Source organism: Prionailurus bengalensis, chromosome D1 (genome assembly GCF_016509475.1).
Source record: "Prionailurus bengalensis isolate Pbe53 chromosome D1, Fcat_Pben_1.1_paternal_pri, whole genome shotgun sequence".
NCBI lineage: Eukaryota > Metazoa > Chordata > Mammalia > Carnivora > Felidae > Prionailurus > Prionailurus bengalensis.
In genome coordinates, this window is record NC_057346.1 from 11,248,228 (window position 1) to 11,266,545 (window position 18,318).

The following is an 18,318-nucleotide window of genomic DNA, read 5'->3' on the forward strand; positions in this document are numbered from 1 at the left end:
ACTAAGCAGTGGCATCTCCCCCTCCCAGGGGGCCCAGGGAAAGGGCGCAGGAGTGGTTCTGGCTGCCTTCTTTGCAGCATTTAAGGAGAATAATTTGTCTGTCTGAGGTGGGGTGCTGAAATGACAGGCCAATGTGTGCCGGCAGATGCTAGAATAAAACTGGTTGGAATCCACACACCTAGACTAGCTGGTGTCTCATCCTCCTCTCTGGAGGCCATAATCTAAGCCCTCAAAAATCAGCTGATCAGTTGGCTCAGACTGGCTATGCCGTTGAGCTCCGATCCTAGACACTAACTCCCTTTGCTCCCTATTTTGTGGGGCTGTAGCTCCTCATTTAGAGACCGGCACACAGTAGGTCCTCAACAAATGCCTCTTCTCTTCCCTCACGGGGTATTCTGAAAAATACTGGCGCGCGTGGTGGTTGAGTTCTTTCCAATTACTGTAAGTGGTGTTGTGTACATAATGATCAAGCACAGAGTTAGGCTGTGTTGTGTCCTAATGTACATGGTCTCCCTCCCTGATCATCAAGCCCAGTGATCTCTTGTTCAGTAGCTCTTACTGAGAACCTGCTGTCACCCTGGAGGGGACTTTGTCTTTCCAACTTAAGTGGTTTGAAAATAATCTCTTCCTCTTTAGTGGCAGGAGATGCCAAAGATAAAGACATCTCCTGGTTCTCCCCCAATGGAGAAAAGCTCACCCCAAACCAGCAGCGGATCTCCGTGGTGTGGAATGATGACTCTTCCTCCACACTCACCATCTACAATGCCAACATTGACGATGCCGGCATCTACAAGTGTGTGGTCACTGGCGAGGATGGCAGCGAGTCAGAGGCCACGGTCAACGTGAAGATCTTCCGTAAGAGCTTCCTCTGTCTCCCTCCATATTCCCTGTCCTCTCCTTTGGCCAAAAGACACGTGGGCAGCAGGCAGAGTGGGATGGCAGCAGAGGGCCGGCTGAGGGCTTCTTCCTTTCCACTCCTTAAGTCTTTTCTGAGCTGAGCTAATAGGAGCTCCGACTCCATTTAAGGAGTTCTTAAATGATCCTTGGCCAACTCAGAACTCACAACCCCGGTTCATGCTGATCCCAGGTACCTCCCTCTGGCCTGTGTTCTCTAATTTCAAATTACACAGTTCCCAGAGGGCTGTTAAGAGTTCCCCATCCCTTCCCCAAGTGTTGACTGACTGTTGTACAATTCAGGTTTTCCCTCTTATTTCACTCTCCCCTGCTGCTAATGGAGTCCAGAGGCTCGGTGGGGTGTGGGGGATCATTATCTGAACACTCTGGGCCGCTCAGAGCTGGCAGTTCCCATTGTCATTGAAACCAGGTCTGGAGGTGGCATCTCATTACCTTGTTATCATGCATATACTCATTGGCCAGTATAATGGTGGGTGACAGCTAATGGAAAGTATTGATTGCCGGAGTATTTACTGCCATTAAGCCTGCCTTTCTTCAGTTCTTCAGAATCCTCACTGCTCTAGGAAGGCTGAGTTTGGGGTGTCAGACAGAGTGGGAGACAGAGAAAGGACTAATGACCAATCATTGTAGACTAGGTGTTCTACCAGTTCATTCCACCTGTGCTTTGTGTTTCACTGGCACTACCCCACATGGCAAGGAACACTTGGGAAAGACTCTTGTTTCCCTCCATAGACCCTTTTCTACACAAAGTATGATAAATTCAGCACTCAGTGAAAAGGCATTGATTGCCAAACATTGATGCCATATTCCCCTGATTATACCAGCTGCTTTGCCTGGTGTCTTGGCTACGTATGGGGTGGGACCCTGTCCTGTGCAACTGGGTATATGGATTGAGAGTTGCCCACAACTCAACCCAAGCAGTATGGCTCTAGCGTAAAGCGGTCTGCATGGGAGGACCAGCTGTTTCCCCTCACTCTTCTCTCGCTCATTTTCCAGAGAAGCTCATGTTCAAGAATGCACCAACCCCACAGGAGTTCAGGGAGGGGGAAGATGCCGTGATCGTGTGTGATGTGGTCAGCTCCCTCCCCCCAACCATCATCTGGAAACACAAAGGCCGGGATGTCATCCTGAAAAAAGATGGTGAGGCCTGAATTCCCTGGCAGCTGCCTTTCCCCCCCAAGCTCCCCAAGTCCCCTAGGGTTTCCACCTCAGCCAGCCTCTGAAGCATTACAGCCCAGACTCAGATGCCAGTGTCCCCCAACCACATGCACTTTCCAGGTCCTGAATGGGTGTATGTCTGTAGCTTGTCCATTCAGGCACTTGACTTTTTCTCCAAAGAGAAAGACAAATTTCCAGTAGACTTTTGCTCTTGGCTGTATGTCAGAGCCAAGAACATATTCCTGTATTTCAGCTTAAAGCCCCACCTGTAAGATTGCAGCTAGGAAAGAGGAAAGGCTCTGTGACCTGCCTGCAGATACCTGAGATCTCTGACTGATCCTTGGATGAACCCACCTCTTGTCTCTTCTAGTCCGATTCATAGTCCTGTCCAACAACTACCTGCAGATCCGGGGCATCAAGAAAACAGATGAGGGCACTTATCGCTGTGAGGGCAGGATCCTGGCACGGGGGGAGATCAACTTCAAGGACATTCAGGTCATTGTGAATGGTGAGGAGATCCGTTCTTCCTGCTCTCTCCATTACTGCAACCTGGTTCCCCCAAATCATCCTCTGTAATTTCCTCTTTGGTCTATTAAATAAATCCTGTCCTGACTCACATATCCATCTCAGCTGAATCCCTCCTCCTTACATAGCCTCTGGTTTGTTTTGTTTTTTCCTTAATACACTTGTCTTTTGGGTCTCCCTCAACTCCGAGGACTTCTAGTGCAACTCTTGAGTGTCCTTCATTGTCTTACGGAACTGGAAACTTTCCCCATGCTTACCGATAAATTCTTATTCATCCTTCATTGTCCTTGATGCTACTGTAATCATGAGGTTAGTCCTCTGGCTCAAAGTTCAAAGAAAATATTATAATCAATTCAGTCCTCAGAATAGTCAGAATCCTGGGCCACGGGCTTATTAATTTTAATTTGCAGTGTCACATAAACACACCCGTGGAATCGATCTGACATTTACAAGATGTTTACAGGAAATTATAATGTCAGTACTAAGAAAATAAGTAAATCGTGGTCGAATTGTTTTGGCTGTTGATATATTTTTTGCCAAATTCTCCCCCTCCCAGTCCTTTTGGTAGAAACAGTTTGTGCACACGGTTGTTTATGACAATCCCAGAGAAATGTCACTCGGTAAGCTGACGCATTTTGAATTGGTATATTAACCATTTAGCCACTGAGAACAGGCTTTTCCGACTTTTTCCAGTATCAAGAGCCTCCTTTTGGACATCAGGTTCCACTTACCATGGTATTGTAAGCTTAATACGCATTGACTAAAAAAATATATAATGATAAATAGCTAGTATAAGTTGAATACTATTTCTTAAGTCGAATACTATTTTTAAATGAATAAAACATACTAATGTAGCTTCTAAAGCTGTATTGTTGGAAAACAGTATTATACGTTGCTATACATATAATGACATTCTGTATTGTTGAAAAACACTGACACATGCTTGTGGGTGCCTTATTTATTCCGTTTAGAGTAATTATTTTGTACACGTCTGAATTTAGATCCCTCACACTAGCCCTGCAGCTGCCCGGGACTCGACCTCTAGGCTGTGACCCTCCGACCTGAGGTCCCCCGGATGTGCCTCTTCTCTAGGCCACTGGGTCCCTCCGGGTTTTCACAGCCACCCCTGACAGTTCTTCTTTCCTTCAGTGCCACCCACCGTCCAGGCCAGGCAGAGCATAGTGAATGCCACCGCCAACCTCGGCCAGTCCGTCACCCTGATATGCGATGCTGAAGGCTTCCCAGAGCCCACCATGAGCTGGACAAAGTAAGAGACCGGCTCGTGCCTTTTATCAGGGACTAGTGGAGAAGGCAACGCCACAGAGCCTGCTCCATGCTGGCATTTCAGTGCAACGGGTATGGGCTGCTTGGGAATATCAGCTCCGGTGTAGGATGGATCCTTTTCTGCAAGCTTCTCTTGCCTTGTGTGTCAGATCCCTTCATTTTCCGTTTGTGGGACAGAACCAGAGGGCGTGGCCTTGGAGGCCCTCTTTGGAATGTTTGTAGGTGCAGTTTGTAAGCCTTTGGACAGAAACAGAGGTTTGGGTGGAGGAATCTAAGGCATATGTGGAAGTACAGTTAGGTGTGTTGACTGTATGTGAAGACCGAGTCTTCCCCATGGGCTCGATCTGCATTTTATGGAAACTGATTAAAAATAAACATCATACCTCTGTGGTCAAAATCATGGTACTTTGCATTTCTGTACCAATTAGGGACGGGGAACAGATAGAGAATGAAGAAGATGACAAATACGTCTTCAGCGATGACAGTTCTGAGCTGACCATCAGGAAGGTGGATAAGAACGACGAGGCCGAGTACGTGTGCATCGCCGAGAACAAGGCTGGAGAGCAGGATGCATCCATCCACCTCAAAGTCTTTGGTAAGGACAGTCGGGGTCAAGGTCATTGCCCTGCCACGCTTCCTCTGACCCTGCACGCTCGGTCCACCAGCAAGGCCCTGTCCACTCTGCCTCGGAATCTGTTCCAAGTGCAACCGCGTCTGCCAGCTGCCCCTCCTGAGCCATCCGCCTCCATGCCATCCGCCTCCTCCCCTGGTCAGTGAGACAGGCTCCCAGCTGGTCCCCCACACCCCACCAGTGCTCCCTTTCAGCCCCTCCCACAGCAGCCAGAACGGCCTCAAGCGCCATTCCTTTCTTTAAAATTCTCCCATGGCTTCCCGTTACAACCAGAATGAAATCCAGACCAAACCTGAGCCGGCCCCTGCCTTCCTGGGCAGCCTCACCTTTCCTGCACTTTGCTCCTCACTCTCCAACCCCTCAGGCCCTCCTTCTGCGGCTCAGACACACCAAGCTTGTTCCTTGTCTTAGGGCCATTGCCCTCAATATTCCTTCTGCTTGGAGTGTCATTTCCCCAAGATCTACTCTGAGCCGCCTTCTTCTCCTGCACCGTTCAGATCTCAGCTCAACCCACCTTCTCGATGAATCCTTCCTGCACTGCCTTGGCTGACACACCACTAACACCCCACCCACCTCCATCGAGCCCTTCTGTTGATCTTACTGTACCTTCTTCACCACACTTCTCAAACCTAAACTGGTCTCATTTACATCTTTGCTTTGGGGGTTGAGTCGTACCTCCACTGAGGCTGGAAACTCCAAGATGGTAGAGTGCCAGCTCTTCTTCTCCTCTCCTGCTCTACCTCTGCCACTGCAAGCGGTGCCGGGCTCGTGAAGGCCCTTGATGATACCAGTGCTCCCCAGGCTGACTGCCTGTGTCTCCTTGCTTCTTTCCCTGGCCTGTGTGAAACAGCGCCATCAAAGTCATGAGAAGCATCCCTGCATCTCTCCTCTCTCTGTCTTCATAAACTCCGTTAGCTTCCATTCATTTAGAGCTGAAATGTGTTTTGACCTGACCTTGGAAAAAGAATTTGTGGCAGAGAAATGCTTAGCCCAGTGGCTGTCAACACTGCTCATGTTTTTGGTCCACTGTAGATGGTGCTGCCAGATGCCAGATAGGCAGCTCTGGTTCATGCGTCTCCCAGGTCACTACTGTGTGGGCCCAGGGAACCTGCCTGGGACCCACTTGTTTAGCCTGATCGAGAGAACCAATCCATGTTTGTAAACAAAGAGCTTTGAAACATCAAGTGCTTGTCTGCAATCAGACCTGCTAATCACAGGTGAATCCTCTCTATCTATTAATGACAATTGGGCTTAGAAATAGGTGATCAGTTTGGTTCATATCAACCGGATATACCAGAGAGTGAAAGCTAATAATGGTCTTGGAAGATATTCTTGATAGTTTTTTTCTCTAATTCTCTTCCCCAGTTATTCTCATTTCAAGTCTTTCCGTGGTATAAAGACAGACGCCTTTGTTGATGTATTCCTTCATTTAACAAATATTTACTGAACGTCAGTGCTGCTGGATAGAGGGGCAACAGAGACAAGTCTGATGTCCCTCTGAGAGACACGAGGAGGGAGAGGAACACATAAGCATATAAACCATAATAGTGCCAGCCAACAACATTTGAGTGTCTGCTATAGGCCTAGCCATTGCCAAGGTTATGAGGATGAATAACGTGCTCTGTGTCTTTATCAATGGGCTCATGGACTCACACTGATGACCAACACTGATATTTTTTTTCTTTCTTTTTTTTAATTGTATTTTTTTTTTAATATATGAAATTTATTGTCAGATTGGTTTCCATACAACACTCAGTGCTCATCCCAAAAGATGCCCTCTTCAATGCCCATCACCTACTCTTCCCTCCCTCCCACCTCCCCATCAACCCTCAGTTTGTTCTCAGTTTTTAAGAGTCTCTTCTGCTTTGGCTCTCTCCCACTCTAACCTCATTTTTTTTCCTTCCCCTCCCCCATGGGTTTCTGTTAAGTTTCTCAGGATCCACATAAGAGTGAAAGCATAAGGTATCTGTCTTTCTCTGTATGACTTATTTCACTTAGCATAACACTCTCCAGTTCCATCCACGTTGCTACAAAAGGCCAGATTTCATTCTTTCTCATTGCCAAGTAGTACTCCATTGTGTATATAAACCACAATTTCTTTATCCATTCATCAGTTGATGGACCTTTAGGCTCTTTCCACAATTTGGCTATTGTTGAGAGTGCTGCTATAAACATTGGGGTACAAGTGCCCCTATGCATCAGTACTCCTGTATCCCTTGGGTAAATTCCTAGCAGTACTACTGCTGGGTCATAGGGTAGGTCTATTTTTAATTTTTTGAGGAACCTCCAGACTGTTTCCCAGAGTGGCTGCACCAGTTTGCATTCCCACCAACAGTGCAAGAGGGTTTCCGTTTCTCCACATCCTCTCCAGCATCTATAGTCTCCTGATTTGTTCATTTTGGCCACTCTGACTGGCGTGAGGTGATATCTGAGTGTGGTTTTGATTTGTATTTCCCTAATGAGGAGCGACGTTGAGCATCTTTTCATGTGCCTGTTGGCCATCTGGATGTCTTCTTTAGAGAAGTGTCTATTCATGTTTTCTGCCCATTTCTTCATTGGATTATTTGTTTTTCGGGTGTGGAGTTTGGTGAGCTCTTTTTAGATTTTGGATACTAGCGCTTTGTCCAATACGTCATTTGCAAATATCTTTTCCCATTCCGTTGGTTGCCTTTTAGTTTTGTTGATTGTTTCCTTTGCTGTGCAGAAGCTTTTTATCTTCATGAGGTCCCAATAGTTCATTTTTGCTTTTAATTCCCTTGCCTTTGGGGATGTGTCAAGTAAGAAATTGCTGCGGCTGAGGTCAGAGAGGTCTTTTCCTGCTTTCTCCTCTAGTGTTTTGATGGTTTCCTGTCTCACATTCAGGTCCTTTATCCATTTTGAGTTTATTTTTGTGAATGGTGTAAGAAAGTGGTCTAGTTACATTCTTCTGCGTGTTGCTGTCCAGCTCTCCCAGCACCATTTGTTAAAGAGACTGTCTTTTTTCCATTGGATATTCCCAGCACTGGTATTTTTAATGACAGTCCATTGTAAGGACTTCATAATGGTGATGTGCATGGTGTTTCATAGAAAAAGAGGATGTGTGGTCCTGTGGGACAGAATTCAGAGAGATTTTCACAAATGGTGTGCTATTTCACAAGCAAGGGCTTCCAGGGTGAAGCAGGAGGAGGCATGGGCAAGGACCTCAGGCCACACACACACAGGCACAGAGGCAGGAAGGACTCGCGTTACGTTGAATGTGAGCTCCTTGTAGATGGGGACTGTGAACCCCCAGCTGCCAGGACAGTGCCTAGCAGATCTTAGGTGCCAGAATTTGCATAAATGAAGGAATAGCAGTTTATGTGAATGAAGCACATTGTATATGGCAGAGGGAGGAGTCCAGGAATGTGTACCCATCACTTGTCTTGGGAAATTCTTAGATATTAGCCCCAGGAGGTAGTAATAACACCCAACACGAAGCAAGTGCTTGTAGTATGTCAAGCACTGTGTGAAGTTGTGTCTGTAAACTGACTCTTACTCCTCAGCACAACCCTGTGAGGTAGATCTCATTATTGTCCTTACTTTACCAATGAGGAAACTGAGCACAGAGAATTGAGTGACCTACCCAAGGAGCCAGGATTCAAATCCAGGCAGTTGGCTTTGAGGTCCCTTCCCTGACAGTGGGAGTTACTACTCTGTGAAACTCAACTCAACACATACTGCCTCTGAATTGCAGATGGAATGCAGATGCTGAAGTTAGTGCGTGCTCTGCCTTGCTCACCATGGGCAACATTGTTTCTCTGTAGAAGTACACTCCCTTCTAACTTGGCTGGTCAGGAGCAGAGCTTGGCTTCTCTTCCAGGCCTCTCTGCTGTGGGGAGCTGCCCTGGGAAGGAGGCGTGGGTAGTCAGTCAGGAGCCTCGTGGGGCCAATGTAGAGGAAAGAGCTGGAGGTCTGGGGAAGGAGGTAACGAGGCAGGGAATGTAGGATGCAGGAACTGAGGCAAGGTACCATTTGTCATTCTGCCCGCCTCTCCCACCACGCATCTCTCGTCCTGTGCCACACACACACACACACACACACACACACACACACACAGTTTCTTTCCCGAGATCGCACTGGGAGAACATATGTTAGTCCAGAAGAGTAAATAGAGGAGAAGTGGCCAGACTGCAGAGACAGGTAAGCAAATCACCGGCTCCTAGGGACCCCATCCGAAATGGGAGTCCTCCTCTATGATATCCAGGGGAGGGTTTGCATTGCCTCTTTGGAGTAACCTGGTGCCTCGTGCACACACCCCTTCCCCTCTCCATTTCACATTCTTAACCTCCTCTTCTGCCTCCTTTGGCCTCCCTTGGTTTAGGGGATTGGTAGTAAGGCCAGGGTGGGGGGGTGGCTAGTTAGGGCTCCATCCTTCTTTCCTCCATCCCTCTCCTTCCCCTTGGTTTGCCATGGGACCAGCACTAAGGAGAGAAATGAGGAAACAGGCTCCCCCTTGGCAGCAGAGTCGGCAGCAGTGGGGCAGAAGAGCAAAGAAACCAGCAGCTTAGACAGTAGAGAAGCTCACAGAACTCCCCTGATTCCAGAAGGGAAGGCAATTAGTATGTATGGAGCATATCTAAATTAGACACTGCCGTAATTGTACCTTACTGACATCATTTTTTCCTAAGAAGGGGGCACGTTCTAGCATGCCTTGCCCTAGTTATCAGCCAGAAGCTCTTTTTACTAAGTAGTTACATCCTACCTGTCTTTAAATTTGGCAGTGAATTTCCATTGCTTTTCTCCCCATGGGCCCTTCTAAAAAAGTATTTTTGTCTCCTCATATTCCTATTATGCTCGCATGAATGCTCTTGAGGCCTCATGCTGCCGTGGGCTGAGGCCAGTTCACCAGTGGGTTTGCTTCACTGACCCCTTAAGACCAAAACAGCCCTTGTGAGTTTGCACACAGTATAAAGCCTGAAGGAAGGTGCGCCTGGTCATGCCCAGCCTCTCTGTTCAGACAAGCAGGGCCCCAGAGCCCTCCTTGGGCTGGGGATGCAGGAGTCTGGATTGGAGTGGGAATAGACAAGACCACTCCTTAGTGGTGCGGTGCAGAGCCATGGGCATGCTGGAAGAGGAGAGCCAGTGTGCTTGGAAAACTCCCAAGGACAGGTGTTCTCACAGGAAGGTCCATGGGGAGATGTATAATGGGACAGTCTGAGGCATTAACTCCCATAGCAGCAGGTGGAATATAAAATGGGGATCCAAAGTCAACGGCCCACAAAAGACATTAATTAAGATGGTACAAGTTCCATCTGAAGATAAAACCTGGAGCTGTTCCTGTAGATCCTGGGGTGCAGAGGGAAATGACCCTGCATCTGTCCCTGTTGGCCTGATGATGCCCACTGTCCCAAGGTAATTATGTAGAGAATACCTTCTCCCACTCAAGGGTGTCCTGATTTGGACAGGAAATTATATTGGTATCCTATCTCCAAGGCAATATTCTAACTCTTCAATTACTTCTCACAAGAGCCTTGCTTCTGTAGTGCAGAGAGGTTAAGTCATCAGTGAAAAGCTTGCCTTCCTTCCCAACAGCCCTCTGTAGACCATCTGAAATTAGCTATTGTTAATAATATTTTTAGTAAGAATACATTTTCCTTTTTTCTAAAGATGTGTACAGTGGGCCTTTTGTAACCCACCAAACCAAACATTAATAGATGTTAACTATACCTTGTCTGTCTTCTGTTAACCTTTGGCTGCCAGGACAAAGTTCAGGGGGTCAGAAAAAGGCCAGCAAACACCATCTAGGTCACAACATCCATCGAGCTTTCAAGAAGTCAAAATTCAGCCTTCCTATACTGCCTCCAGACTTCAAAACAACTGTCCAGTTCAGTGAATTCGGTCGTTAGGCTGAATTTTATTTATTTTTTAACACTCTTCAATCTGTGATTTTAACAGGGTAGAAATTCAGCTTTTATCTTTGTAAAACCTCCTGTCCAGCTACACTTAACACGTGGTCCATTCGATATGAGTTGTGACCACCTGGAAAATCCTATTTATCAAGATAGACACAAAACCTTCCAAGGGGAAAACCTCACTCAACTGGACTCCATCAATTCCAATTTGTGATCATTTGGCCACATTGGATTGAGATGTGCCTATGTGCTTGCCATCAAAAAAGGATTTGCCAAGCAGGCTGGTTAGTACAGATTAAGTGTGGCAGAATATTTGATCTATAGGGGTAGTTTTATATAGAAGCAGATATTTGCTACAGAAAATGCACAGCCTTGCCATTGCTTTCTCTTTATTAAAGCAAAATCGAGCGCCTCAACTTGTAGGATGTATATAGGCAGTAGTTCATTAACCTACTTGGGGGTACCGTATGAATGTGAATGTAAAGGAAATGCAGTTCTTTCCAAAATTATCCGTAAATTTGATTTATTTCTCTTTTGTTTGTATATCTAGCCTGGTCTTTCTCCTCCATTAGTGAAATAAGTTACATTTGTGTAGTGTTATCTTTTCTCTTCCATGGAAGGTTTAGCAATTTCAGAGTATAATTGTTTTAAATCAGGAAAAGTCAATTTTCTCTAATGTTTTAACATTTAACTCAGCTTTCGAATCCTTGTGTTTTCTTGCATTACCCAAAACATTTGGAAAATGAACCCATCTCATCTCCTTCCCATCCCAGCCCACCCCACAGCCCCTAACCCATCACTCGCCATATTTCCTTCCTGGAGTCAATGCGAACCCAACTCCCCCCTCCAGCAAGATGCTCAGAGTCATGTCAGCACCTTCTCATCCCCTCTTTTGTGTCTTGCCATGCCTCCTTTGCCCTCTGTTCCCTTGGCACTTCCTCTGAAACCTGCTGTAAGTACCTCTCTCAAAGCTGACCTTCCCCATCTGTCCCCCACCCCAGACCACCCAGTTCGGGACTGTATTAAGCCACATCTGGGGCACGCCCAGAGCTTCCAAATTGGTTTTCCCACCTCAAGGTTTCCTCCATTCTAAATCATCTTGAGTTTTTCTAGATTAACCTTCTTGAAGTACAAATGGCCATTTCATTCCTCTGATCACATACCGCCAGTGGGCCTCCATCAGCTACCCAAGATCATTCAAAGCAAGTGTTTTAGCCAGGCAGTCATGATCTCTGTGCCTGGGCCCAGCATCACCTCCCCCTGCTGTGATGTACAAACACCAGCTCCTGCCACACTGCCCTCTTCCCATGTTCTCGCTTCTTTGCTTTCAGTCAAGCAGGTTTCTACACTTGGAATGACTGTCTCTATCCCAAAGTTCCATGTGTGGAAAGTCTCATGGCCCAGCCGGGACACTTTCCCCTCATGAAGGTTCCAGCCAGAGGAGCAATCTTCCTCTGCCCCACACCTTCTCCACCCACTGCCCTTAGCACTCTTACTCTATGGGATCTTATTGCTCTGGCTATCACATCAATGTTGTTGTGTGCCCATTTGCACACTCCTTGAGGATTCTATTCTTTATCTCCTACAATACCTAGAATAAGTTCCTAACACCTAGTAAGCACATAACCTTCGTTGAATGGGTGCATGTTGTAACTTAAACCCAGAAAGCTGAAAGATCAGATAGACTCATTAACATGTCTTGTCTTTTCAGCAAAACCCAAAATCACTTATGTAGAGAACCAGACTGCCATGGAACTAGAGGAACAAGTCACTCTTACCTGTGAAGCCTCAGGAGACCCCATTCCCTCTATCACCTGGAGGACTTCTACCCGAAACATCAGCAGCGAAGAAAAGGTATGATGTCCCCCAAGAGTTTCAGGGCCATGGGATGCAGGCTCCAAGCAGATTGTGTCTGCCCATGCCCCGTTCTCTTCGATGAGCCCAAAGATAGGATGCAGGCACCAGAGGCCATGCCAGGTCCTGTGGCCTCCGTCCTCCAGCCTGCCTGGCTGTGGCCTCACCAGTGTCCCCTTACAGTGGAAGGACCACAGTTTCTTGCAAAGATTTGCAGGGTTGTGATATTAGTGGGCATGGTCAAGTTAGACGTTCTGGGGAGGAAGGGGGTAGTGATTTTGGATTATGGAGCTATGAGGTGTGAGGAAAAGCCAAGATCCTGGTGCCCCAGCTGTTCCTACCATCATCACAGGGGGCACCCAGGGAAGTGTCGCCCAGAAATAGCAGGGATCAGAATGAGCCCTATTAATTTTTTTCCTTGTGTTTTGTAGACTCATGCTGTACATGCACTACACGCACAAAAGCTTGGTTGCCTTTGTGTCTGCCTGTATTTTCGGTCACATTTGGATATCATTTTGTTCTGAAGGCAAAAATAATTAGCAGTTTCTACATGATGATTATTCCACTGGGTTCTACAGTACATTCACTGAGAGTTTAAGCACATGGCAGCAACCTTCTTGGTAAATTGAAATGACTGGGAAAATTTAGCTTTAAAGCGTGTAGATTTATAGGCCCCCGGAAAGCTATCTTTATTATTGACAATGTATAAAAATTTAGATAACCTTACATCATTGCAACCCTTTGCTGCTGAGTGGGCCAAAAGCAAGAGGAAGAAACAGCTTGGTTTCAGAGCAACTTAAACCCTCTTATGGCCCATCTCCAGCCTCCTCTCATATACCCTCTAGTAATGGGCTTCATTTTAGTTGGCCAAAATTTTGTCACCTATTCAGGAATAATGGCCTTAGCCTTAAAGAACATTTATAATGGATTGCTTATTGACCTGAATGTCAAAAATGATAGATCTTCACTCTTCTGCCTGCCTAAAGGAAATCCCTAGAGAGGGTAAACTAAAATAAAGTCAAAAAGAGATAGTGTGAAATGCCAGAGCCACGTTTGGGATTTGCATTTGAGGATCTGATTTCTGCCCTGTTAATAGAAAGCAAACTAAATCAAAAGGAATAGAAATTGCTGTTCCAAAAAGCCCATTATTTTTTTTGCGAGTTTTACCTCCACAGTTGAATTCCACTTAACAAAAACTCAAGGAACTGCTAAGTATTTTTGAGACTCACATATGCTGTTCGATATTGTGAAAACCAACCGGATTAGGAAATGTGGTGTTTACTTGGATACTTTCTTTATCAACATTGGAATTAAACCCTAAGCTCAGATTTCAGCTCCCATCGTGTGTGTTACATGGATTGAATGTACATTTCAGGGCTTAAACCACAGGGCTGCTGCTCACCAGATTTTTCTCTATCAGGCTTGTGAGTAGATTTGTCCAGAAGGAACCAGTGTATATCGTTGACCTACAGTAAAGGACAGAAATAATATCTATCCCAGATGAATGATGCTTTTAAATTCAATGTCTTTTCTAGGAATAGCTCAACATCTAAGCTATACCAGAAGGGCCATTAAGATTTGTGCCTACCCTAAGTTCTTTAATAGGTGGTCACTTCTGCCTTCTATCTGTGAATTCATTTTTACAGAAAGAGAACAAATAACCAGGCACTAATACACACTCATACTTACTAAGTAGTGAAACCAAAGGTATCCAACAGAGACCATCTCAGGCCAAGTAGGTACTGTATAATTCAGTTATCAGTGTAGATCACTGGTCTCAACCTGAGATAATCATGGAAGGCCAGCCACATATATTGCATTGTGCTTCCTTTTACTACATACAGACTGTCTTCAAGTCTACTTGACGTGACATTACTGGAGCATGAGTGAATCGATATTAGAACAAGTCCTCCAGACCAGCCCGTGAGATGACACCAGATTAACACACTTGCCTAAATGAACCCCTGCATATAAAAGTTGCCATTTCTATCAGCTATATATTGACATCAAAGAGGCTTGCTCTCTGTCCTACACTGGGGATAGCTAGTAATTAATAGAACGAAGATGGCCTATTACAGGTGCCGGTTGGACTGCAGGTAATAAATTTCACTTTTACCTGGCAGCGGCCCATCATGTTCTCCTCCACCTGAAGGTGCGTCGTATACAATCAGGTACCAAGATGATTAGAGTCACTGCAGCATAGAAGTGAGAGAAAATAGTTGGCTTTTTACAATCAGGCTGATACACTAAGCAGATAAAAATAGCCACTGTGTCTAACCGCGGAGGCCAGGAAGTCTCCTGAGAATTAGACCGCGCAAAATGCTGGAATCATAGAAGGCAGGAAGGGAGGCCCTATTCCAGGTTGTCTAGTCTCACCTGGCACTCCCTTACCAGCATATCTGCCAGAAAGCCCCATGGCCACTCCCTGAAGGGTGATGGCGACCGTCCTCTGCAAGACAGCTGGCCAGCACTGGTGATCGGGAAGGTCTGCTTCCTTGCCCCTTCCGCTCCGTCTTCCCACCTCTGCCACTCAGTGCCCTGTGTGAGGGCTCTTGGATTCTCCACTCTTCTTCCCTTAAACACACTCAGTGGTCTTCCCTGTTTCTGGGGTCATGGGTTCCCCACCTTGTGCTTTCTAGTGGTCCCAGTGGTCCCAGTCCAGTGACACTCCCCTGAAGTTTTATGGTGCCTAGTGTAACTAATGCAGTCTTCCGTGCAGCTCTGACTCCCTTGATCTGGACACCACCATGCAGTTAAAGTTGCACTGGCCCCTGCAGCAGTTTCCTCATTGTGTTGCCTCATGTGGAGCTTGGGGTCAACTAAAATTCTCAGCTCTTTTTTATCTGAACAGCATTTAAGCCACATAGCCCCTTAGCCTGCTCTTATGCAATTGGTTGCTTCGCCTAAAATGCAGAATATTATATTTATTTCTGCTAAAAGTTGTGTTTTGTTTATTGCAACCGCATGTTTCTCAGTGGTATCAGTGGCACTTGGGAAGGCACTTCCTTCACTGGGATGGTCCTGTGCATGGCCAGAAACTCAGTACCAATAGCTCCCTTCCTTCTAGATGCCAGTAGCCACCTCTAATCACCTCGATTACCAAAAATGCCACCCATACAAACTCTTTCTGTCTTGAGAACCATTTCAGTCCATCCTTCTAACCAGGCAGGTCTGGCTTTTATCAGAACTGTCCTTAAAGGTCTGTAGGTCTAGGGCATTTCGAGCCTCATGGGCCCCCCTGTTCTATTCACGTATTTTTAAAGTAATGACGTCTAACACTCAGTGGTGACCCCACTTCCTTCACAAGGCCCTTCACAAGCAGTTCAGTAGCCTTCCCCATGCAGCTGTCATCCAGTATCTGTATTAGCTATTGGCTCCAACCTTGTATGAACACTTACTTGAAATATCTTGGTCTAAGTCTCTGATAAAAATGTTGACTCGGACAAGGTCAAGTGCAAAGTCCTTAGAGTGCTACGAGGGCCTTCCTCTGGGTCACTGGCTTGGAAGGCAGAGCATCCAATATCATGGTGCTCCTCATGATTTTGAGGACTTTTGTGGAAGGTTCAATGATTTCCTTTTTTTTTTTTAACTTTTTTGAATGTTTATTTTTGAGAGAGGCAGAGACAGAGTGTCAGTGGGGCAGGGGCAGAGAGAAAGGGAGATAGAACCCGAAGCAGGCTACAGGCTCTGAACAAGCGGACAGCAGAGCCTGATGTGGGGCTCGAACTCACAATGGGGCTTGAACTCACAAACTGTGAGATCATGACCTGAGCTGAAGTTGGATACTTAACCAACTGAGCCACCCAGGTGCCCCTCAATGATTTCTTTAATAAAACTGGTTACAATATAAGCTAATTACAGCAACTTGGTCTTTTGATTCATTGCTCAGTTAAGTCTAGTGTTTGTCTAGTATTACCCTTCTTAAGAGAAGAGAAGAGAAAAGGCTTTCAACCATAGGCACAGAGTTAGTAACTTTCTAATGGAAAACTGATGTTCCTCTTCATTAAAAAAAGAAGAAGAAGAGAAAGAAGGGGTGGGGGAAACAAGCAAAAGCCAGTACACTGAGCCTGATTGTCAAAATCTATCTGATCGCATCTCTGGGTTCAGTCCAATCACTCCTTCGAGACTGATTACTATCAGTCTGCTAAGCTTCAGCTAGTTGAGTTGGTTTTGCTCGACAACTGATAGCAGGTAAGCTACATTTGGGTCATTAAGACCGTTAGGGCAGATCACCTGTCTGAAAGTTAATCCATTTCTTAGTCTCCATTATGTTGGCCCAAACAAACAAATACAAACAAACAAACAAAAAAAAAAACCTTGAAACAAACCATATTTGAACATCATAATGGGTCAGTTTGATCACTGTGTCTGGAGGACATTGTGATAATGCAGGTACAAAGGAAGTTTGCACATCCACATCATTTCATTGCTTATACTACCAAGACTCATTTTAAATACTGCCAGGTATGTGAGTGAGTGGGGCTAACTTCGAGGTACCATTTACATACTGAGCGAGACCTCTGGGTGATGATTTGCACAATCGGTCGCTATCACAACACGTTCTCTGTGTGCGTATTTGAACCTCTTATTTGAACATGCCTTTGAAATGACTGGTAAAGAAATGTATACGAAGCCTTAATATTTAAGGAAAAGAAGAGGGGCAAAGAGTTGAGTTCAGAACAGGTAGAAAAAAATGGAACTTCCTGAACCTCGAGTCTTTAGCTGACAGAGTGTCCCACAAATCCCACAAATAAGAGAGACCTTTGAAATTCTGGATCCACTGAAAACTGGATCTTTCTGTCACCGGGGAGAATTCCTCATTAATGCAAACCAGGCACCCACGTATAAACACTGGAAAAGGTGCCTATGATAAGCAGTTAGAGTCTGGCATATTCGGGGTGTGGGCAGAGGTATAGCAGGATCTACTTTAGGCTAAGTGTAGGGATGCTTCACTGTACATATTCCTGCAGACTCATATGTGAGGTAATAAAACGTGAATATTAAAAGGACCTGGAACTTAAAATTTCTGGAGCGTGGCTAATCATATCCTAATTTGTTTTATGTGTGTATATTTGCACATCAGATTGTCTTAAAGTGAACTGCACACCATCACCAAATTATCAGGGCCAAGGCATGTCCTACCACTCCCATCGGGCACACAGGCAGGAGGTCAGGCTAGTGGAGGCGTTGTGTTACTCGCAACTACTTCTCAACGACACAAAACCCTAATGATTTGGGAGAGGTACAAGACGGATCAGATTTGAAGAACAAATAACTCCATATGAGATAGCCCTTTAAAAAAGTCTTGATTCATGCAGCCCTGGCATGTGACAGACAAGCTTCTCATTGGCGGCCACATTTGACATGCTGGCACACCGACACATGGTGCATGGTCCTCTGTCCTCACTTTTTTCTTCATTCCAGCATCACGTGACATAATCCAACCTCTCCATCCTCATTTCTCACAAAAGCTCTCTGCATTTAGTGGACTCCTACTAAATGTTTGCTAACCATTTGCATTTCCTGGATTGCATTGCCTTGTCTCTGGTATCTGTTCTCTCCTTTTTCCATCTGAACATCAGGGACAACCAGGCAGTCATGCCATTTAATAAAAAGAACAACTGCAGGTAGGATGTTTTTGAAACCCAGTATGAAAACGGAAAAACTCTAAGTGTAGGAGTTCCCCAAGTGCCAGATATAAAGTATGCAGACGTGGGTAGGAAGACACCCAAACCTCTATGCTTCTGAGCTGACTCCCTCCTCTGTGAATGCCATGTTTGATGTCGATGGTGCACGCTTGAGCCTGCATGCCATCCGGGCATTCCTCTGCCCCTGAGAACTGACTGGAGCCCGCCACAGCACTCAGAATTTGGTGTCCTGGAAGTTTCCTGATCAACAACTTTAAGCACTTCATACTTAACCACTCCTAATGTACCTCTCTGCTCCTTTTTTAGTTCCTTTTTAGAAAATATAAACGTGATTTTTAATAGGATGCATGCAATGAATTATAAAATGCATGAGCACAAAATGGCATTCGTATTTTTGTGATAAGCTGTCTAATAGAATCCAAAGGAGGAAACA

General features: G+C 45.7%; 1 protein-coding gene across 18 annotated transcripts in view; it reads left to right on the forward strand.

Moving 5' to 3' along the window:
* The window catches only part of NCAM1 (neural cell adhesion molecule 1), a 314,823-nt gene that overhangs the window by 248,754 nt on the left and 47,751 nt on the right, over positions 1-18,318 (forward strand). For all 18 annotated transcript variants that reach the window (XM_043579341.1, XM_043579342.1, XM_043579347.1 and 15 more), the window contains exons 3-8: positions 637-855; positions 1,912-2,055; positions 2,444-2,581; positions 3,748-3,865; positions 4,311-4,477; positions 12,095-12,237. In XM_043579341.1, the coding sequence (XP_043435276.1) occupies positions 637-855; positions 1,912-2,055; positions 2,444-2,581; positions 3,748-3,865; positions 4,311-4,477; positions 12,095-12,237 (929 nt within the window). The remainder of the gene's footprint in view (positions 1-636; positions 856-1,911; positions 2,056-2,443; positions 2,582-3,747; positions 3,866-4,310; positions 4,478-12,094; positions 12,238-18,318) is intronic.